This window comes from Charadrius vociferus, unplaced genomic scaffold (assembly GCF_000708025.1).
Source record: "Charadrius vociferus isolate BGI_N301 unplaced genomic scaffold, ASM70802v2 scaffold218, whole genome shotgun sequence".
Lineage (NCBI taxonomy): Eukaryota > Metazoa > Chordata > Aves > Charadriiformes > Charadriidae > Charadrius > Charadrius vociferus.
Genome location: NW_009650084.1, coordinates 671365 through 694093, shown reverse-complemented (window position 1 = coordinate 694093; position 22729 = coordinate 671365). Strand labels below are relative to the sequence as shown.

The 22729-nt window shown below is 39.0% G+C and overlaps 1 protein-coding gene across 1 annotated transcript in view; it reads right to left on the bottom strand.

The window, feature by feature from the left end:
- LOC104292733 (microtubule-associated protein futsch-like) overlaps positions 1-22729 on the bottom strand; it is a 70489-nt gene that overhangs the window by 16943 nt on the left and 30817 nt on the right. The window contains exons 3-6 of the mRNA XM_009892149.1: positions 21220-21371; positions 14939-15097; positions 7693-7817; positions 4413-4509 (exon numbers count right to left, since the gene is read on the bottom strand). Coding sequence (XP_009890451.1) covers positions 4413-4509; positions 7693-7817; positions 14939-15097; positions 21220-21371 — 533 coding nt within the window. The remainder of the gene's footprint in view (positions 1-4412; positions 4510-7692; positions 7818-14938; positions 15098-21219; positions 21372-22729) is intronic.

Below are 22729 nucleotides of genomic sequence, written 5' to 3'. Positions count from 1 at the left end.
AAGCAAAAAGGTGTTATGAATTCCTAAAAGCTGCAGAAAAAAACATCTGTTGACAATGAGAGGCACAATAGCACATGCGTTATTACTGAGATCACAAATCAAAACCTGAGTGCCACAAGGAGAAAAGGGCAAGGGAGATCCTATAGTTTTTCTCTTTCAAATAAAACACTTTCAGCTGTGAAAAGAGAAAAAATAACGCCACTGCACAAGGCACTAGCAAATTTCCCACTGGAAAAAAAAAAAAAAAAGGGGGCCATTGTGTTCATGTTAAAAAAAAAAAAAAAAAAAATGCCATTGTGTTCATGTTAAAAAAAAAAGAAAAAGAAATCAATTAGAACTGGAACAAGCACACAAAATAATTATTAGGCTAAAACGGGAACAGAGAAAAGTTTCATGCAATAGAAGACTTCAACTGCAGCAGTTTAGTACTTCAAAAGAACTGTGAAATGAATTGACTGTATGGTACAAATTCACAAAAGGTGCACAGGAGAGATGAGGACGTTTTTTACCCCCAAAAGTCAGCACTGGCACAAGAATAAAAGGATATAAAACTGTCCATGAACAGGTTAGTGCAGAAATCACAAGACCTTTCTTAACCATTGGAGGACTCATTCTACAACTGGTTTTCAGTAAGAGTAAATAACTCCAGTATAATAGTCTAGTAGACTTATTAGAGTATCCCTTCATAAACACTACTGCTTTCAGACTGAGAACCACTGGAGGAAAAAAAAAGTAATTGTTCTGCTATATTTTAGCATGAAAGTTCTGCTTATGTGAGTTCAAATTGTCAAGTTTTTCTCCTCTTAAACTCACCATTTAATCATAAATATATAAAACACGACAAATATGCTCCTTAAATTACATATCAAAGTACCAGAGTTAAAAGTTCCTACCTACCTGATGCTTTCTAAAGCAACCTCCCCAATATTTCCACAATAGAACGAAAAAAAAAATTCTCAACAAGAACCAGAGCTATGGACAGAACAGCAACACTAGAGCTACACTGAATAGAATTGCAGACACACCCACTCTGAGCTCAAATCGAATCCATACTGCTTCTTGTGGGCAATACTGTCTGCTCCAGCCATCTGTTTTGAATGAACCTGGAAATAAAAGATCTTGGTAACACCCAAAACTTCAGTTAAACAAATAATTTTCTTCCCCCTTGCTGTGTTTGAATGATATGTTCCTAATCCCTCCAGATCCCTGGCTGAGCAGCTGACAGACACAACAGGCAGTAGACTACGGGCTTGCCTTCAGCAGAAGCAGGATCTTTCTGGCCTCACCCAGCAGTGCTACGTTCAGCCAGATGAACAGCATGCACATAACTCCACATACCAACAAACCAAAGAGTTATATTTGCTGGCTCTCTCTTCCAGCTGTGCTAACTCCATTTGAGGGTAACAGAACAATTCAGCCAGAAAATATCTAGTGATGGGGTCCCATTCCCAAGCTGTACCCTCCTGTCAGTGGGTGGAGCAGTCACACCTTCATCATATCCTATAGTACATATGTCCACCCAGGCCTAAAAAGCAGTAGAAGTGGGGAGGTGAGCCATAGCTTAGGCAGCCCTTCTCTGTCACTTCCCCAGAAAGCTGCCACTAATGCTCCCAATCTGTCACATTCTACATTTTTCAATCAATGACATTGATCTGTGGCTGGCTCAGTTCATCTGTTGACCAAAAAAAAAAAATGCTGTCAGCATCAAAGTACTGGAGCGGCTATTTAATGTAATTAAATGCCTGTGGGCAGGGGGAATGAAACATTCACAGGGACACTGCAGAGGGCAGAGAAGGGATTTCTAAATTGTCCTAAATTACCACCAATTTAACTGGCAGTGACAGGACAGACTCGAAAATGAGGACATGACCTGGAGGCATATCTGTTGCGATGAAAGGGGAAAACATGTAGATTATAATGCAAACAGATCAAGAAAAGGGCATCAGCAACAAAATGAAAGGAAAAATGTTGGCTAATCAAGCTGTTGGCATCTAACAAAAAATGATTGCTACTTTTCCCTCTGAAGATCTGGAGAATATGCAATGTTTCTCTGCTTCCCTAACAAATAATTATAGGGCTTTAAACTGAAATGTACTGTACCTTGCACTGTTAACAGAAGGGCAGTACTTACTTACCTGAGCAAGTTTCTTTACGGATACAGTCTGCTTGTCTGATTATCTCTCTCACATATATGCACACAACATTTCACTGAAATTATGCCATTATTATTTGGGGAAAAAACATCAGCAAGTTTTCTGACTATAAAGCCTTGCACAACTCAATATTTTTACTACATAAAAGATTCATACTACTTAACTTGGGCTCTTGTTGAAGCACCCAAGCTGGAAGAGGCACCTCAAGCTTTCTTAAAACTGAACATAGAGGGGAAAGGGGCTCACTCAGATCAGCCATTCTGATCAGATATCCCCTTCCCCAATGATGAGCAAAGAAACGTAAGCACACGTTTCTAGCTTCAGCACCTCAGATGTTATGCCTGTAGTGGATGCGTGCTGAACCCAGGCCAAAGTCTGTAACAAGACTCTTGTTACAGGGTAGTAAAAATATATCTGTAAATATAACTTAAGTAAATGTACATCTCCTTTATACACAGTAACTGACCTTTTACATTAGGAGTTTCTTCTCATCACCAATATTACTGGCGTAAGATAAATTCAACTACTAAGAAGGGAAAATGAGAGTAACTTCAGTCATTTAGGTATCAAAGTACAGAAGGACATCCAAGAAGAACTAAAGGTTTTATGACAAACTAAAGTTCCATACCAAAACCAATGAATAAATAATTCTGAAGCTATTTCCTTGCCCTAAATAAAAACATATAAGACTATCAAAAACATTAACAGCAAAAGTTGCCACACATCACTTTGCAATGAAGCTTGCCTTGTACTGCAGGTCTTATCCCTCAACACTGTGATGTCAATGGAAAAACACCCACCCATGTCAGCCAGTGGCAGGTCACGTGGCAGACAGCAGCCCTCAAGTCTCCTACCTGTTTGCACAGCTTATAGCTCTTAAGGCTGAACAAAAGCAACAGACAGTTGATTTCTTTAGACTATTTTTATAGCTTGAAAGTAAACTTCAAGGCTGCAAAACCTCAAATATTTGCAGATTGATTCAACAAGTCACAGGGCTCCCCGCTCTTTCAACCTGCAAAGTCCAAGCACTTTGCTCATATGCAAGGAAAACCTGAGTTCCTACACGTTGTATTCAGCGTAAAAGGTAATTTCTTACAGTCGTTCAAAAGCATTAAAAGACTCTCTCAGCCTTTTTCCTTCTTTCTCAAAGTCTTCCCCCGTTGTTCAATAAGGAACCAAAATTATATACTTTTCTGTTCCTGTTTAAGATTAAACAAACAAATAAAAAAACGAAACAGAAATGAAAGCATCAGCTTTGACATCCTCGACCAGCACTTAGTTGACACTGTAATACTCAATTCAGCCTCCAACCATTCGGGATAAAGATCTGTTTGAAAACAAAACTGGGCCAACAGGGAATTTCAAAGCCTCCTTATAGAAAAATTAGTCTTCCATTTTGAGTATGGATTTACATTAAGGGTGTAGCTGTAGTCAGTCCTGTGCAATGCTAATGGGAATTCACAATGAAACCATTTTTCCTCTATAATTAAATCCCAAGAAAGAACATTCCTAAATGTATTTCATAGGAGTACAAAACATACTTGTGCCCAATTTCTGCTTCTGGTTTTAAACTACTTCACACACGTGGCAGAATTCAGTTTATATATGGGGCTACATTAATTGTGTAAACACATCCTGCAAACCCAAAGATCCAGGCAAGGGAACCTAGACAGCCACTGAATTGACCAGATGTAGATATTGTCTCTGTCTTAGGGTGTGCTGAATTTCCTTCTAGATTCTTTTGACCAGCCTGGCTAGATCACCATTGATTATAACAGAGCTTTGACAAGAAATCCCCATACAGACACAAACAGGGATTTTGGCATTTGTTTGCTTTGTTGCAAAATCAAGATGCGTAAAGTGCCCAAGGTATCCCTGCTCAGAAGCAGGGGACAGCAGAAACTACCGTCCCTAGCAGAAACTATCACCACCTTGCCAAATACCTCTGAAGAAAGCTCATGCTGCCTCTTGCCAAGGCATGGGAATTCATACTTTAAGCTCAATGCTCAAGCTATGCCCATCTCCCTTCTTCACCCTGCTCTGCAATCACTGCTTCATCCGTGTCCTGTAGCCAGTACTGCCAAATCCCAGACACCTTCGCTAAGTCCTGTTCCCCGGCATCATACTGATATAGACCCTAGAAAATCTTCAGTCCATGCAAGTCCATTTTAAAATCTAAAACCTCTAAAAATGGAGAAGAAACCAAAGATAAAATAAAAGTGAAGCTCCAATATACAACTGTGTGTGTTTTCAGCATACCAGGCAATATTCTTCCAATAAGAGCATCTAGCAACCAAAAGGACTCCTCTTCATTCTTTGTAATAAGAATCAGATATCCAGCTATGAAGTTCATGCCCTGAAATAGAAAAAATGGTTTTAAGATGCATACACTTATCATAAGAGTTTATTTCTTTTAATTAAGGGCTAAATCGCTCCAGTTCTACAAAGTGGATATATTAAGTAAAAACTAGTAATAAAGGCCACCAGTTGAATAAGCTGTTAAACCTGCATTATGACAGCTAACAAGAATTACTAACAAAGATCAAGGAGAGGAAAATTAGAAGATAAAGCTTAGTAGTCTATAATTTACCTTCAATTTTTTCTTTTTTCTTTTTTCAGATCCCAAAGCCCTGTCCCAACGTAACTGAAGACTGCTTTGACCAGAACCAAAACACAGTTGTCTTAGGTGTGCAGTACAAACACAACACAAAGTAGAATGCCTGACCCAAACACACTTTAGTAAAAAGTTCCAGCTCCGGCAGCTTTTACAAGCTGTTGCTACTTAACTCAAATAACTGCATATAAGTTATTTGCTTCCATAATACCTCTAGTATTCCACATGCTAGTCAATGACTGGCTGCTATAGCTCCTGCCTTTCAACATGCAAATGGAAGGTAAACACCTGTGAGATTGGAAGAACTACCAGAAATTTTGTGAAAAGTAGTCAAGTCATGACTGGCCAACTGTACAATTTTCATTACTGACACTCTCTGACTGGACAAGTAACATGTAGAACACACAGGTCACAAACTGCTATTCCCTGTAAACACATTGCCTCTGTCTCAGGCACTTTTTTCTTGTATCCAGCATAACACTGCTAAGTTATCGCAATATTACCCATTTACATGCACAGTAGTCCGCTATCTTAACCATTTTTCAAGTATGTCTCTTCCATCATAAACAGCTGACAACTGTAATAACATAGACAGCACACCAGTATGACAATACACAAGAGCTGCCTCTGAGGTGCAAGCCCCCCCAAAGTCTTCCTAAGCTAACAGGAAATTATCTTTAAATATTTACAGGCTATGAAGGCTGGTGTTGGTTACATTGGCTTCTTAGGTTTCATCCCTTTCTTTGTCCTTTTACCTGCTTGCTCTGCCTCTGAGCTGGACTTCTCCAGCATGTCTATCACTACAGGCAGCATCACTGTCTCTGGGTATCCTGCAGTGCTGCCAGTTATGGCTGCAAGCCAGAGGACAGCTACCAAAACCAACATCCCTCACAGCCTCTGGAAGCTACAACTTCCTCTCTGAACCGAGATCTCATTTCTTGCATTCAACAGATTTGACTCACCTGTCCCATCTCAGAAGGCCTTGCAACACTCCCAGAACATGGAAATATTAGGACATTTCATCTTCTCCAATGTTTCATTTTCGAGCTTTGAGTCACTACAGCAGTTGTTATACAAATGGCTTGAATAGACCTTGCATGGCCTTACACGGTGCTTGGCCTTCTAGTCAGCAAGGCAACTATTTGTTTCCATGCTGACAGTTAGCTTAGTAACTGCATCTGTGGTGACAAGAGACTGTTGGCATTTAACATGGCATGCACAAAAAGCTACTCTGGAGCATATGCTCACAGGACACTGAATTTCCCTGGTCACACCAGGGTAGGCAATGCTGTACCACTGGTGCATGACAATGCAAAGCCTAATACTCTCCCAGATAGGAGACTTAAATGCCAGTAAATACCACAAATGCACCAGCATTATGGAAACATTCCCTGAAGAGCCTTCAGTCAGTAAAACCTCTGCAAAGCACTTTAAATCCATTTTTCACTCTGAATTTTCTAGTGGTTACAAGGTCTCTCCTATCATGGAATAGGTATCACTATATCTATCTTGATGAAGTCCGCTGTTTCCCTAGCAGAAAAGGTGATTTCCTGAAACATTGCTTAATTTATGACACGCCTTGGAAAGCAGACGCTGCCCTTTGGTTTATGTTCTAATTATTTAGACAGAATAGACAACATTCATTCTGTGCAGAGACCAAAGGTGAAAAGGAATCACATAAGGCTTTTTAAGTCTTCTTTTATCTCTAGTGTTCTTAATGCCAAGTTAAAATGAAAAAGAGTAGCCCACTGATTAAACAGTTAATGTACCAAAACTTTTTAGTAACAATAAGACATACATTTTGGGCAGAAGCTAGCATGGTTTAGGAGTTGTACATGCTTGTGGGTATAACTACCTCTGTATAGGAGCCTGACACTTGCAAAAGAGAATATTCATAATTCTACCCCTTCTGTTACTCTCAAAATATTAAAAATTCTATTTTAATAAATACATAATACTGAAAATAATAAAGTTAATTCATCTTTTAGTCCCATTTTTCAAATATTTTCTGTACTATAAAACAGGTTGGGATGCACAAAAATAATCTGTTTTAGTGACATCAGTCTAGGTTTAAGTCCCTCTAAGTCCAGATTTCAAAAAATATAATTCATATTCTTTTAACTTTGAAACAGTTGTATTTACTGTACTAACGTCCTCAACTAACAAGAAGTACAGATTAGCACACGTACCCTTGATGAGGAAAGGGAGGAGAGAGGAGAGGACTTAATAAATGAACTGCAAACACATATTGCTCATGACAGTTCCTGCTTCTTTATGATCCTTAACGATGGACTTTTTGTTCTTGACTGTCATGAATCAACTTTTATCTTCTTTATGTCTCACAGGAAACTTTACAGTGCTTGGCAGTGACACAGGAGCTTTTCTGAGCTGCCATTTAAGCAGCATCAGGTTGAATTTCAAACAATTTTTCTTCCTACTTGTCTGTCTATACTGGGAGATGGCACCAAACAAATGCTACCACCCCCTCAACTATGTTATGTCGCACAGACACTGGTCTTTCTGTATTTTGAAAAACATGACAGTGAAAAGAAATTGAGATCCCATATGCCTAGTACATACCGAGGACTGTTTTGGGAAAGATGGCAAGAGGAAGAGGGAAAGGCAAGCTTGCTTTCTCTTCTTCTCCAAAGCAACTAATCTTGATACAACCATGTGTGATAAAACATTTATTTTGCAGCTAAGAAATGGAATCAAACATGATTGAGTAAGCTACAAAAAAAAAAGGCCATGGAGAAACTCACAAGGACATTTGAACTTGCCTGAAGCAATTTGTTTTTTCCATCCCCAGCACCATTTTAAAAAAAGAAAGTTTGTGGATCAGCTTTTAAAAACACACATTCAAATGGAAAAGAACAATTGCCATTGGTGAAATTCAGCATTGCTTAAAAACTAGTAATTACATACCTGACAATATCCTACTGCTTTATTATGATGCCCATACGCTACCAATACGTTGTAGAGTGGATGCTGCAAACAGGGATCAGCAGTTTTGCGGAATTTTACATTATCTGGAAATGTTCTGTTCATGTCTAGACAAAAGGGAAAAAAAGATCAAAATTAAGAGCTGTTCCCTCCTTCACTTTCCAAACAGTTTTTTGAGGTACCGATTTTCTGAAGTACAACTGAAACTTCATATGGCTCACTAAAACTAGTTTTGGTGGATGAATTTTAAGAAAGAGCTTTACCTCCATTTTGGCTAAAAGGCCATCCGCATTCAAGGATAATCTATTCCTAGAAAGATTAATCCTATTACTGTACAGTAATCAATTTCAAGCAGGACTAAAGAAATTCTCCTGCAGACTGGACTCTCTCAACCTCTGACTGCAAAGGCTTAAATAAAAGCAAACCAGACATTTAGACTGACAGAAACAACACATAACAAATTTACCTAATGAAGTGACATGAAATGAGCTGCACCTCTAGGAAAGCATATTCTCATAACAAATCCGATGAGCCTTCAACTGACTTATTCAGTGAACTTCTACCAGACAGCCTCAAACAGCTAGGAAAAAAAAAGTCCTGTTCCTGCAACTGGTGGCTTCCACTTAAAAATCACAGTATTTTTAAAGATTTTTTTCCGTGATGTGACCATGAGAAAAGTTGTTTCTTCAGTGGTGCAAGATCATCAAGGAGAGCTATTTCTGATATCCAAGCAGCAGAGCACATCCCACGTGCTTCAAGCTCAATCCTAAACCAAGTAAGGACTGTGCAATTACTGATAATTCAAAACATTCATTTCTTCCAGGCCCAACATGAATAGTAGGACTCATCTCTCCTTACAAAGGTCTAAAAATTAGACACGCAAGTTTGAGCTAGTCACTCAAAATTCTCCTTTAGTTGTTGGGTAGAAACAAGCAGAGTTAATTTTTGGCTTGTTTCACTCTATAAAGAGAGAACCCAAGGTCACTAGTCCAGACTTGTGCATCTGATTTTTAGAAGTTTAAGTTGGGGAGAAAAATCCTATTCAAAAGTAACTTTGAAGATTTTCAAAATCCAAGACTTTTATTAATAAAATACGAACAGTTGTTTTGGTTATATTTAACAACGACAAAAAAATTGGGTTAAATTAAAAAGAAAAAAATAAAATTCAGTTACAGCACTACTGTACAGTTACTTATGTCCTAAGACTTATCATTTCTTATCAGTTTCTCCTGCATAAAGGAAGAAGTCTGTTACAGCTTTGACACAAAGTTGAACTGTAAGCAACCAAAGGAAGAAAGCCTCTCAAAATCATTTGTGTCGTGGAAGTCACAAGCATTAAAGTTATCACACTAATCACCATTTCTTCCTTTTAAAAGTTAACAAATCATTTACAGAAATGGGAGGGCAGGAAAATATTTCACTTCACCTCTCATGTGACTGAAAAGAGAAACGCAAGGAAAAAGACAATTTTTAAGAGGACTTGAGCAACAGCCGGACAGTTATAGGGTAAATAAATTTGTTTTGTTTCTTTTTGGTAGGGAGAGCAGCATAGTATTTCCATAATCAGAATCTGTTGTTTATTAAAGTATATGCCGGATATTAGAGAACAGATTAATGCTGTTTCAGCTATGGTTCTTCCGATCTATTTAGAATAAACGTCAGGGAGGAGTAGGAAAAGTCCATCACACACAGAGCAGAGACTACTCAAACTGAACTCTAATTTCAGAACATGAGGAAGGCCTGCAATTGAGAGAATCAGCTCCAATTTGCTCTCTGAGTGCAGAGCATGTTTTTTTCCCCCCAAGGATTGGGGGAAGTCTTCCCTGATTTTATGAAGGATTTAAAACTTCTCTTTAGTAACGGTTTTTTAGTTTAGGGGGGCATAGAACAAAAACAAGATACAAAACCTAGAAGTCTTTACCCTTTATAAAAGACACAGGGCATGTTTTTACAGGACTCCTTATGTCAGGCTTATCTTGAGCACACCAAAAGCAGGCAGCTCTGCTTCCTCTCCATCCTCTCCTTTCTGCTCCCTTTGCCTGCTCTCCCTCTTCCTCCAGCTCCGAGGCTCCTCTGAATGCAAGGTGAGGGAGGTAAACCCACTCCCCAAGTGCATACAAACTCATATGTTTTACCATACTACAAGACAACTGCCAGAGATGACTTAAGGCAAACAGCAGGAGCAGATGAGAGCTGTTCATGCGACTTGAGCACTTACCCCCACTTATTACACCTGTTCCAAACAAGATGTCTGAACACCACCTTCTCCCCCTCCACAGAACCCACCCTCTGACCTGCTATCCATTACCCTACTTCATTATCCATAGACGTTAGCAGCCAAAAGAACACAGCCTCAGAGTAGTCCAGTCTGAGGAAAAAACATCACAGTTGTTTTCAAGCAGGGAAATGAATATTAGAACTTTATATTGCCAGATAAACCTCAAAACAGTTACCATCTTGTGGTTGTGTGCAGATCTGCTGGCTATAACCCAACTAGGTATAGGAGTATGGGACCACAAAGAAGGCCGCAAAGAAAAGACTAGCTACTCCTTTGCAGTAAATTAAGATTAAATCCCAATAGTGTGTAGGTTTTTTTAGATTATCTTTCAGTGCTGTGAGGTGATAGCGGTATCTCGCTGTGAAACAGAAACAGCAGCTTTCCTTTTCTGTTGCTTTATCTCTGTGCAGCAACCATGAGAAGACCATTGGCTTTTTTCTGCAGCATTTCTACCTTTCATTCATTAACACAAACATAGACAGAAAGCCACATTAGCCTCAGTTTATAAAACAGACATCTATTTTGGTACCCGGAATCACAATTGTTGATGCTCTTTTGGAGCAAAGAGATTTAAATGTGCAGTCCAGAAAACTAATGCTTTTGTACCAGTCTTGTGCTTTTCATATTTAGGGTCCTTCCAAAGTCAAGACACCTAAGAACACCTTGCTATCCCGTCCTTTCAGTTTTAACCGTCATATCCAGGTGCTGCCCACTCCCAGACGCAGTACCCAGTAAAGTGCACAAGTATTTTTATAACTAACATCCTCTACTCCACTTTCAGTCACTTCTTTGCTACTGCTACAACTAACTTCCATCTGCTCCAAATAGCTTCCAGGCAGGTAATTTTTTTTTTTTTTTTAAACTTAGCAAAGAACAGAACAAAAATTCACCTCAGCTGCCAACTGCAAGTATTCAAAAACTCCACTGCAAACCTCCAGAATAATGAGGTTAGGTCATCAGCTACAACTTGTAAAAGTAATACACTTAAAGGGTATTTAAAATTTGTTATAACTGAAAATTTAGGACTCATTTTCAAGCTTTTCCCTGCCAACACCTGGAACTAGAACTTGTTTTGGAGGTTTGGGGATTTTGTTTGTTTTTTTTTAAGTTGAGGTCAAGTTTTCTATCAACCAAAACTAGAGAAACCAAGCCTGACACCCACTACCACCAGCACCAAGTAACGGTTTAATAGCTTGCAGCCATCAAGAAAGCAAACAGGGTTAGGATTTCCTACAAAAGAACAATAATGCCACCATATAAATCTGAGAAGCACCCACATAAATTCCAGTCCCCTTCATCTCCAAGAATTGATATCAGAACTGGAGAAACTGCAGAAGAGAATGGAAACAAGGAAGATCGCAGGTATGAAACAACTACCATACATAGCATAAACCAAGGTGGTTTACAGCTCCTTAATTTGGAGGGAGATGCTTATGAGCAAAACAGCACAAATCTGCGAACTCATGAGCAAGGTGAAGGACATAAAAAAAGGAGCAACCAGGATTTTTTTTGTGATTTTTTTTTCCCCATCCAGTGTTACCAATTACAAACACGGAGCACATGACTCAGGAACTCCCCAAACCACAGATAACTGGAGACCAGGAAAGACATTCTGAGGAAGTATCACCACATACTTTACTCCTCCAGTTCTTCCTTGAGCTGTTCTGGTAGACAGAGGAGCAGATGAGGAAGCCATTTGGATATGACCTGATACAGCTTCTCTTACAGAGAGCCAGAAGAGCTGGCACTGCTGTTCCCCTTGCTCTTACACAGTTAAATACCCTAAACTCACGTGAAAATTCCCAACCTTCACTAATAGTTTAACACCATTCAGAGAAACTTATTAGTGCTTTGACAGTAAAACATTCACTGTCTCCAGTGAAGTGGCACTGGCTATTGTGTGAATTACTTTTCTGAACCCATCATAAAGTAAACTAAGATCTTACAACTACCATCCAATCCACACCGCCAGATCCTTATGCCAGCAGTCACAAGGTGCAGCACAGGCCTAGGGGACTGACTGCTAAATATCAGACCCCAGGTTTCACAGCACCTACAACTCTTTGTCATGAAACGTGGAAATGCGGATATTAGCTACATGTGCACACAAGGGGACTTGCAGACACAGACATACTTACTCTGAAATTCAGTGGCCCACCCTAAGAGGGGCTTACTGCAAGGAAGCTATGTCAACTTACATCCCAGCCTTTTTGTAACCAGCACATAACCTTTGCATTAGGAGGACAGCCACATTTTATCCTGCCAACATCATTTGCCCTACTAAACTTTACTATAATAGGGCATGAACAACAAAGCTCAGTAGGAATGCATGCCCTTCTAAATGTGTATGTAAACTAAACCATGAAGTTTTCCACCAAAATTTAGAGACCTGCATTCTTTAAGCTCTTACTTTAACGGGTAGAGCAAGAAGTCTTCCCTTTTTTTTTTTTTTTTTAAAAAGAGAAACGTAAGGTATGTCTAAACAGCAAGTGTTTTATAAAACATCAGCAATAAAGCCTGTCATGAGTTAAGAATCAGCAAATTAAAGGGCAAAAACAGTGAAAGGACAGTTTAGAATTATTTAGCTGAAAGACTTCTATTGCTATTACTAATCAGATTTTTCTTTAAAGATTTCTCTACCTGCACTATTTAACCTGATTATATCCCCTTAAAGACATTCCCATATTGAAAATAAGTTCCAAACATACATGAAAATTGTTTGGAACTTCTGAGCATGTAAAAGAATCAGGACACATTAGCTCTTACACATGTTTTAAATTGAATTTGAAATGAAGCCTTTGGTTGGCCTTGTCCTTTTGCCCCTCCCCCTGAAAAAAAAGCAAGCATGGTTGCTGTTCTTTTACCACTGCATCATCCTGGGCTATAACTTTACAGCTAGACCACAGGAGTAAACACAGCACAACTGCCTGAAAATTTTGGAAACTGCAGACATGAAAAGTGAATGGCAGCAAGATTCCACATCTTACTTTAGTTTACTGTTAAAAACAACTGCAGTGATGGGAAAACAACACCGGCAGAAACAAAATGAATGTAAGACAACAATTCACACTGAAACAGTCCTCAGCTAAAGCCAATTATAAAATTTGCACAGTCAATAGGAGCACAAAGTTTATTAAACACAAAGTTTTCATTCACCTTAAGTATTTCACTCCTTCTACCCCTCATATATTCACATTGTTTCTTCCCTTCTGAAGTGAAATCTATCACTCTGGAGTCTGAGGTCCTCTTTTTATTTTTTTCCTCCAATAACACCCTCCAACCCATTTTTCTTTACCCCTTCCCTCACTTGCTCCTTGTTAGTTTTCTCTTCTGCAGTTTTCCTATCGATGCAGTAGCTCTTTCAAAACTGTATTTCCTCCATAATTCATTAATAGATCTTTATCTTCTTCCTTTTTTTTTTTCTTCCCCACAGAAATATTTTTATTTCATGGTATAACCTGTGTGAAAAGCCACCTACTGTCATGTTATGACCCATGTCATTGTCTAGTACTGGAAAAAAAATTGTTTGCAACTCCCTCCTGCAGCAATTGTACCCGAGCTGAGTAGTTTGATCCCTCTCCAGACTCTTACCAAGAATGACTTTGGAAAGTCATCTTCGTAGATCCCTCTGTGCTCATAGTTAGAGCCCTACTGTTTCTAGTTCTGAGCAGGATATCAGCCTAAAAATTTCTGGCTGGTCTTCATATTCATAGGAACATGAAAGTTTATGCTCCAAATGCCTTACTAAGGCGTGTGGTCCCAAAAGCCCATAGTGCTGCTGCTGTTGTTGGAGGGGAGAGGCAAAGGGGAAACTCAGCATAAACCAAAAACTGTTCAGATGTTTATGCAACTCAAATAAAAATCCATAAAGCCCCAACTTGAACTACCTGTCTTTTTCAAGAGAAAAAAGATGATGACTGCACCTGCCATCTTAACAAAACCACCTCAGCATTGTGCTTGTCCAGAGCACAGCCCAACCTCTTGACTCATTAATTAGGCAATTCAGCCAGCACTGGATTCTCTACAAAAGCTCCGCTGCAGCAGGATGAAAAGTTTCAGGGCATGTATCAGTTACATCAAAATTCTACTTGCTTTTCCTCCCCTATTGCCTCTTTTAAACTTGCAGTGGGCCAGACAAAAGTCTGGTTGCCCTAATACCCTGTCACCAATAATGGCCACCGATCAATGTTCACAGACAAAGCATATGAAACTGGATTAGGAGAGGAGAGGTATTTCTCCGCCTGTGCTTACATTCTTTCAGGGATTCACATTTAGTGATTAGGATTTCATGTATCAAGTGGATTTCCCCACCCACCAGTTTGTCAAATTCCTTTTTAAACCAGTTCATACTTTTTGGCCTCAGCAGCACCCCATCGTAATAAGCACCACAATTTCGTGATGTGCTCTTCTAAACCTGCAGCATGGCAAATTTATTTCAGTGACCTTAGTTCTTATTGTTACAAGAAACATAACAATTGCTCCCCATTCACCCTCTCTACACCATTTATAATTCAAATAATTCTATCAGGAGCTTTTTCCTCCAGCTGAAATCCTAGCATACTTCATCTGCCTCATACAGACATTGTACCACATCTTCAACCATCACTGTTGCTCTTCTAGTGCCCTATTGGGACAGAAGTAAGGAGAAACAGACCCAAAGGCAGGTCTCGTGGTATGGAGTTAACTCATCATTCACTTAGAAGACGACAAAATACTGTCTTCTGGTTTGTTCTCTGTTCCTTCCTAAATAATTTCTAATCTTCCTTAATGCTTTTGACCACGTGATGAATCTGGAAAGACCTGTGGTGTTAAGAGCTTATGGTTAATCTAATTTACATGTTAATTCAGCACTTAAACCACTACTACGGAAACGAAAGTTTTCCATGACATAACTTGATCTCTAACAGTTAAGGACCTAAGACAGATAATCAGTGTTATCAAGACAATAACCTGTTTTGATTGCTTCAACCAGCTTGTCATTCTTCTCTTCTTCAAGCAGTCTGTGGTAATATCCAGGGTTTTGTTCCATGTTGGTTTGGGCTCCACTCACAATCATCCAGATCAATGCACGGTGTTCATTGGGGATGCCTTTCCTGATATATCTCTTCACTGCAAAATAAGAAGTTTGGTGGTTTTTTAAAAAAAAAAGAAAAAATAGAATCCAGCTGTATTTTTCTTTTGGAAACCAGCAACAGAAAGTTGAGAAGTCATAGGCTCTTGACTAGAAACTACTATGCTTTCTCTCCTATGCTACCATTTAGGATAAGCATTTCCTTCTCAGCTACATAGTATATTTGAGATTCGCTGGTAAATTCTTGCCACTCAGACTCCCCACACAGATCTCCAGGCTCAGGCTTTCCTATCTTCTCTATTTCCCGCATTGGGATTTTGAATCCTTTCCTCGTCTTCCCACCTTTCCAGATAGAGATACGAACAGCAAAGTTTCCCCTTGATCTTTGTCCTTTTTCATTCAGAAAAACACTGACTTTTTCTTCCCCTACATTACTAGTAGCCTCTGACATGATAGCCCTTTCCATTTCCTTAGTTATGCTCTAGCATAAATGGCTATGTTAACATAACCCTAGGATTTAAGCTTAGCACCAAACCACTGAAATCCTCGCAGAAACTGAGAAGTACGTGGCTACTGTCTAAATGAGTCTCTGGAAGAACTGGAGACATGAGTGAGCAGCAGATGATTTTTCCTAGCATAACTGGGGAAGTCTTCTCAAAACTAAAATAGCTCTTATCTCTTGCATCATATTTATCACCAGGGTGTGCTCTGGGGTTTTTTTTAAGCAGATGATTCAGTGTAAATAACTAGGATGCAAGATTGCAGGAAGAAGCATTAGGCTAATGACAGCCAAAGCAGCTTCCTCCTGGGAATGGTATGAAAAATATTAATAAGGAGCCAATGCTGCTCACTGGTACAGAATCCTAAATCAGCATTACCCCTTCTGATCCAAAAAGACAGCTGAATGTTTGAGATCCTTCTGCTTTTTCCAGGGAGAAGAAACTAAGAAAGGAATCAGGTATTTCTTACTAAATGAATGAGACTGTATCAATTAGAGTATCAACTTCTCATCCCTAAATTCTATAGGGCTCAAATGAGAGTGGGGATTTTTATTCCACCCACACAGACACACACAAAATATCATTAACTAATCTGGTTTTATCCAATCACAGAGATCTGTAACTCAAGATAAATGCTGCCTGAATTAAAGGCCTGAAAAACAGCAGAGTGAAACAAGGTTTTACAACTCAGCCAACTTCTAAATACATTCCACCTAATTGCAGCTGCCTATCCTTTAGGAGCCAAAGCTACTTTCCCAATGTCAACAGAGAGATACCTGCATCTCTAATAGGTATTTCACCCACCTAAAGTCTGGTACTTTCTCTCAAAGAAACACTCCTACCCTTCACATTTGCAATAAATACCTGGACTTTTGGGTACAGTTTTTGTTTAGCTTTTCGATGAGGATTTATACTATGGGTTACATTCTCTACTGTTTAGATGTAAATAACTTTAACTACAACCATCTTTTAGACAGGTTAGAAATAATTTACTTGTTTCCATGATTGTTTAATAATGTCCGCTTCTTCTTTACAAGATTTTGAACTCTAATGCTCAAGAAATCCTAGAGATGGACATAGCAAATGCAGGAATGAGTATGATGAACCAGTCCCATTTAGGTCAACAAGAGGCATTCAGATAAGCCCGGAAAGTCTCTACAAGTGTATTTGCTGGTTAAATTACTAGATTATCATATTCTAACCTATAATTCCAATGGTATTGTTTTCTGGAACAACTGTGAATTCTGAAAGCATAGCCGACATCGACATCCAAAAATACACATTACGTTCAAGAGAAGCAGGGACAAGCCTTTGACATTGGCACAAGGGGGAAGTGGCCCTGCAGTCATTATTCCTCAGTGTCATTGTTCTCATTGTAATAGACAGCCAGAGGCTTGGATCACCCCAAGTGACTACCTACCCCAGCTCCCCCACTCCCTGAGGAATGGAAAAGGCCTTTACATGGTGTTTTTCTTCTTCACACCATTATCATACTTGCCAGTACCTGCAAACTAGCATACAGAAGCAGGAAAGTAGTTTTGAAAACAAGGACAGTTGCAATTAAATATGCTTTTTATATATATATATACACACACATATATATGTCACATTATATACATAAAATGATATTGGTTTATACAAATATGTATTTATTTTGTGTTCTACAGGTCCTTTTCCACATTATCCTCAGGAACTTTTAAAAAGCCCACAAAAACAGTCCACACCGCAGAATATCCTCCCACTGTAACATTTAAGATGCTTTCACAGATGAAGATGGATTGTGCATGTGTCTCCAATCACACATTCGACTCCAACTGTAAACCAAGGGCTTGATCTCAAAAGCAGCACTGCTGAATACCATCAAGCCTTGAGTATCTTCACTCAGAATCACCCCCAGGAGAACGGCAGCATACACAACACTCTAAGCTTTAAAATGTGTAATAAATATCTTCATGTACAATTTTTGCCTCTTCATTAATGAAATATGAAACATCACCAATTCTTTTTAAGCAAACAAAAATAGCCTCAGTAATTCTATTACCTCTGATATCCAGTGCCAATTTACAGAGGATTAGAGTCACGCTTTTTAATGTTTTTCTTGTTACCAGAAAAAGCAGCTACATGATAGGGAAGTAGTCTAGAAGTGCTGAAAAATATGCAGAAAATAACATTTCCCAATATTGGGCACTACTTATATTAAGAAGATTTAAAAGTAAGTAAATCACTTTAAACCTGTCTGTCCTTGTTTAATGGTAGCATATGAGTATTTTTGGAGGGTTTTGCCTCTAGGTGAAGTTGTATTTATGTTTTCCTCCTATTAATGTTTCACTCTACACCACAGATGAACTAAGTATATGTAGGAATTTTTGTTTTTAAATAGGGTTTTATCTCATATAAAACATTAGAAGTGTGAGATTTTGAAAAGTGTCTGCACTTTTTGGTTTAGTTACTAACAATTACTGTTGAATGTTGAGGAAACTAACTTGGATCCTAGAGGAAAAATTCTATAAAATAGGTGAAAAGAGCATACAACAAGGAAATGGAAGTTTTACTTTATGACTGCATCACAGAAGAAACAAAGCAGATCTGTGCTGTAAATGTTCGAGTTACAGTCAAGCACAAAACCTGACTTTTTAAGATGCTCCTACGTTCTCCAACCCCTGGGCTGAAACAGAAGCGCTCCTATTATAAACACTGTTTAGTACCATTACTTTCGCCTTTCACTGTATTTTATCAGCCTCAAAGACCATAAAGCACCTTCTGCTACTGGTTAGTTTTGACTAATCCACTTACAGCCAAATTCTTTTATGCAGCACACTTTTGATTAGAATTAAGCTACTTCGGGTAATTATGTCAGTTTGTTGCCCGCCTGTAAACAAGCTAGAGCAGAAAGCTGTCTTTTGGTCCCATAAAGATAGCAGCTGAATGAAGAAAAGTAAAAATTAAGAGAATCTCAGTAGCATCAGAGAGAGAGAAGAGGCAAATATCTGGACGCTGTCTGAAAATTCACATGTGCAGAGGAGACAGTGAAGACAAAGGTAGAGGGGGATACAAAATACCACAAAATAACAAAAAGGAAGAGACTGGAAAACAAGCAAAAGGAACCGTCAGCCAAAATTGCCATGACCTGCCCTACTGGAAGGCTGTAATCAAGAACAACAGGATGTACTGCTTAATTACCATTGTTAAAATGTAGTCTAATTATTTTTCTTTACAGTAGAACAGAATTATACGCATACATACCACCCTGGATGTGAGGCAAACATAGCAGCATGCGAACATGCCACATTTCCAAACTGGAAAATTAACAGAAGGCATCACTTCTTCCTGTTCACCCAGACAGGAATTATGAGCTTCTCTATGTGTACAGACAAATGGGCGTGGAGCTACTGAGATACCACATGCAAAATGCCTCTCTCACATCTACTCACAGCAGGATGCATTTTGAAAAGGCCCCAGTAGAACTCAAAATAAGGACGTGGGTTCACAGATACAGCTATTGCGTTCAGGGGGAAAGCAGCAAATCAAATATTCTTTTCAGTTCTAGCTTACGGCCAACTTGCAGCAGAAGGGACGTTAATCAGAACCAGCAGCTCCTGAGCAAAGCTTCAGAGCAATGAAGTCAGGTCCTGAAGGAGTGAAATTCAGCATATCACCAGGCAGACCTTCTGCTCTCTGACTGCCTCCAAGTAAATCACTGCAGGATGATCTCACAGGATAAAGCACACACCTAAACAACTGCTTACATAATTCTAGGTGCTTATGCCACAGACTTCAATCTTAATACTGATATAAGAAGGCAGGTACTTAAAAATCAGTAATTGTACAGGTTAACTTGTTGCTCTCCTCTCCTGAGGTATCAGCTGATGATAATGAGGGAGGCTTATTGTAACAACTTTGAATTTGCACTCGGACTACATTTCCTCAACATTATTTATTCCCACTTACTTTCCTTAGAATTACGTATTACATATATACATGAGAATGCACCGTCTACAAATTCAAGTATCTTTAGCAAAAGTTAGTAACGGCAATGATGGTGCACTAGCCCACAAGGGCTTGCAATAGTCAAGAGCCATTGCTTGTGTCGACTCAGTGGAATTATGGTATCCCATTTTTCACAAACAGTAGCCTACTAGAGACGATTAAAACCACATTAATCGTTATTGCCACTACACGCTTAGTGGTGCAGCATGCCGTTGGTACTGAAGCCTGGCAGACAAGTTGAGAGATTTGGTCAAAGTTTTGGCTCCAAAATAAGACCAAAGGCATTCACACTGTATCACAGCAGCATTGTGTCTACGATGCTGGAACAGGCCACACAAGGGAAGAGAAATGTAAGAACTCGCACAAATTGGTAAAAGCTGCCACTGTCACAGTTTGCGCATTTTGAAAGGAGATGAATCAAAACCTGAGATTATTTTTCCAAAACAACTAGAAGACTAAGTTCCACAGAATCTCAAAATCCCCACTAATTCAAAATACTGCACAACTATCACTGTATTCAAACTTGACACCCTAAACAAAAGCTTCTTTACATATGGAATAAAAAGAAGAGAGTAAAAGCAGCTACTTGCTAGTTAGCAGCATATGATCTAGCAGCTCAAATCTGTTTTCTAGGATTCCCCAGCCTTAAAATGGCTATCTGTACACTAAATACAGTATTATACTTAAAATGTCTCACTATTTATCACCCCATTCTTGGGGTGACAAAAACCCACGCCAAAACAAAACCACCAGAATTAGCAGAGTCTGCACCTGAAGCGCAGCTTTAAATATTCAGCTATGTCATAGTCAGTGCCTGATGAACTTTTGCTTAGTTTTATTCACTTTTTCTTTAACACACTTAGAGAACTGTGCCCAATTCCAAGAGACTCCCAAGAGAAAGCAAGCTGAAGAGCATCATTAAAAGCAGAAAGGAAAATTTAGATGCTTATATGAAATAACCCTAAGAAAGAGCAGGAGGAAAAAAATTCACCCTTTAGTCTCAGAAGATTCCCTGCCACCTTCTGACTTCCTCCATTTATTTCTCCCTGTCTCTCTTGCAAGATAAAATATTACTAGAGGTTTTCTTGCTTTCTGAAGCAGCTATTAACAGTTTCATCAGCATTTAATCTAATGTTGCATTAGCTCCTGAATTAATTTTACTTTCTTCACTTCATAAGGCATTTAGCATCAGTTCTTACTACACACCTTTTTAGCTGTGAGGTGAATGTCATTTTACAGAAGGAGGATAAGGAGAGCTAAAAAACGGTCAAAGAGTCAGCAACTGAGAGTCCTAACATCCTGATCCCTGGGGTTCAAGACAATGTCTTCTACATAATCTCATGGCTTTTTAAAGAGCACAGAGCAGAGTACAATACAACAAACAGCTGTAAAACAGCATCTTGAAGAGCCAGTGGCCATAATCCCTGGGTTACAGATGTAATAAGATATTATAGTGTATGACAAAGAAGGATTACTCCTTTGCAAGCTTTAAATCAAATCAATGATCTCCCTAACAACAGCATACTTGCTTATGTATTATTACTGTTTATACTACTGTTTTTCATTTGAAGACAAAAATAGTATTTAACATTCAAAAATGCAAACAAATTTGATACAATTTCTGTTGGTTCCAACATAATTCACTTTTACTTATAAATAGACATACAGCTCACCTTTTAAACTCTTCTGTACACTGTTATTTCCCTTTAGGAGCTTGGACCATTTTATTGCTCTTCTAGTGAGTACCACTAGATATCTGGAAAAGAATGCTTCATAGGATGCATAATCAAAGTCGTCTGGCCTTTCAAACCCATACGGATCAACCCTATAAAATAAAAAAGAATTATTGTACAAATGTTTCTACATACCTAGAGCTGAAAAAAAAAAAAATACATGCAAGAATGCTTTAAATAACTTCCAGTTGCTATTTCTAGAAGCAGCTCAAAACTCACTCCTCCCAACAAAAACCTACTTTATATAAACTGTTACACTCCATTTAGCGTATCAAAGCTCTTTTAGGAAATGAATTTAAACATGCACTGTTCTGTCAGTTTTACAGATTTCACTACTTTTAGAAATAAGGAATTTTTAAAGTAAAGGATCCATTGTGTGCAAAATTGACCTAAATTATGGCCACACAGAAGTCTGGGAGATACTTTTCTTTGCAATACAAACAGTTGAAAAGTATGAAAGTATAGCACAACAGCTCACATGTGGCCTGAACTCACTTTCCACACAGTTCTGTGCAGAAAATTGACAACAGAAAGAAAAAGTTACAAAGATTATTTTTTAGAAGGGCTGATTTCTGAAATTATCTTCATGACACTACAGGGTTTGGGAAAAAACACAAATCCTTCTGTCAACCTCCTCCATATGTAGTACCAAACCTGCTTATTTTATTATCTTTAACAATTTTTCAGTGTTACATCACGTTATCTCGGGCAGCAGGGCACGGATGGAGGTTCAGAACTGCAAGTCTGATTCTGTTCTATCTTGTCACCTTGCTAAACCAGATTTATGGCAACCTCTCAGGATGCTTTATACCTGCCAATTATCACTCAAGTACAGAGCACTCATAGGCTCCATAGAAATTTAACGGGCAGAAGGGTCTGTCCACACAGAAAAGTTTGCAAGACAGACATTGAGGCTTAACTTCCAAAATCATTGCCCATTTCATTCATGGAGAAGGAGCTTAGTTTGCCCATGGAGTGGCACCGGCACAGCCTTGGGTAAACTCCAGCTCACGGGATCATCACAGGTAGTAAAACGTGAATCAGAAGAGGAACATTTTAATATTCAGACCTCAAATTGGTATTACCTAAGCGGCAGTTAGAAGAGTCACCTTTGTATTCATGTACTCCCCAAATCTGACACAAAATCATGGGTGTAAAAAACAGCGATCCCCCCCGATACGGGTTTCTTTGAAGACATGGAACATGAGAACGCTCAAAAAAATCCTAACACCTCCAAGAAAACACATCTCCTACACTGCCACTGTGCAGGCAGCAAGTACAGAATTACTTCATGCTGAACTCCATTCCTGAGGTAGAAAGGGGGAAATAAAAGAGTCAGGAAGCTCGGTTTTGAGGAAGTTACCTTCCCTAACCTGCTGGCAGGCATTGACGGTTATCACCACCCCCAGGTACGTTAACGGCCGCACCAGTTGCCCCCGTACACCCCCCC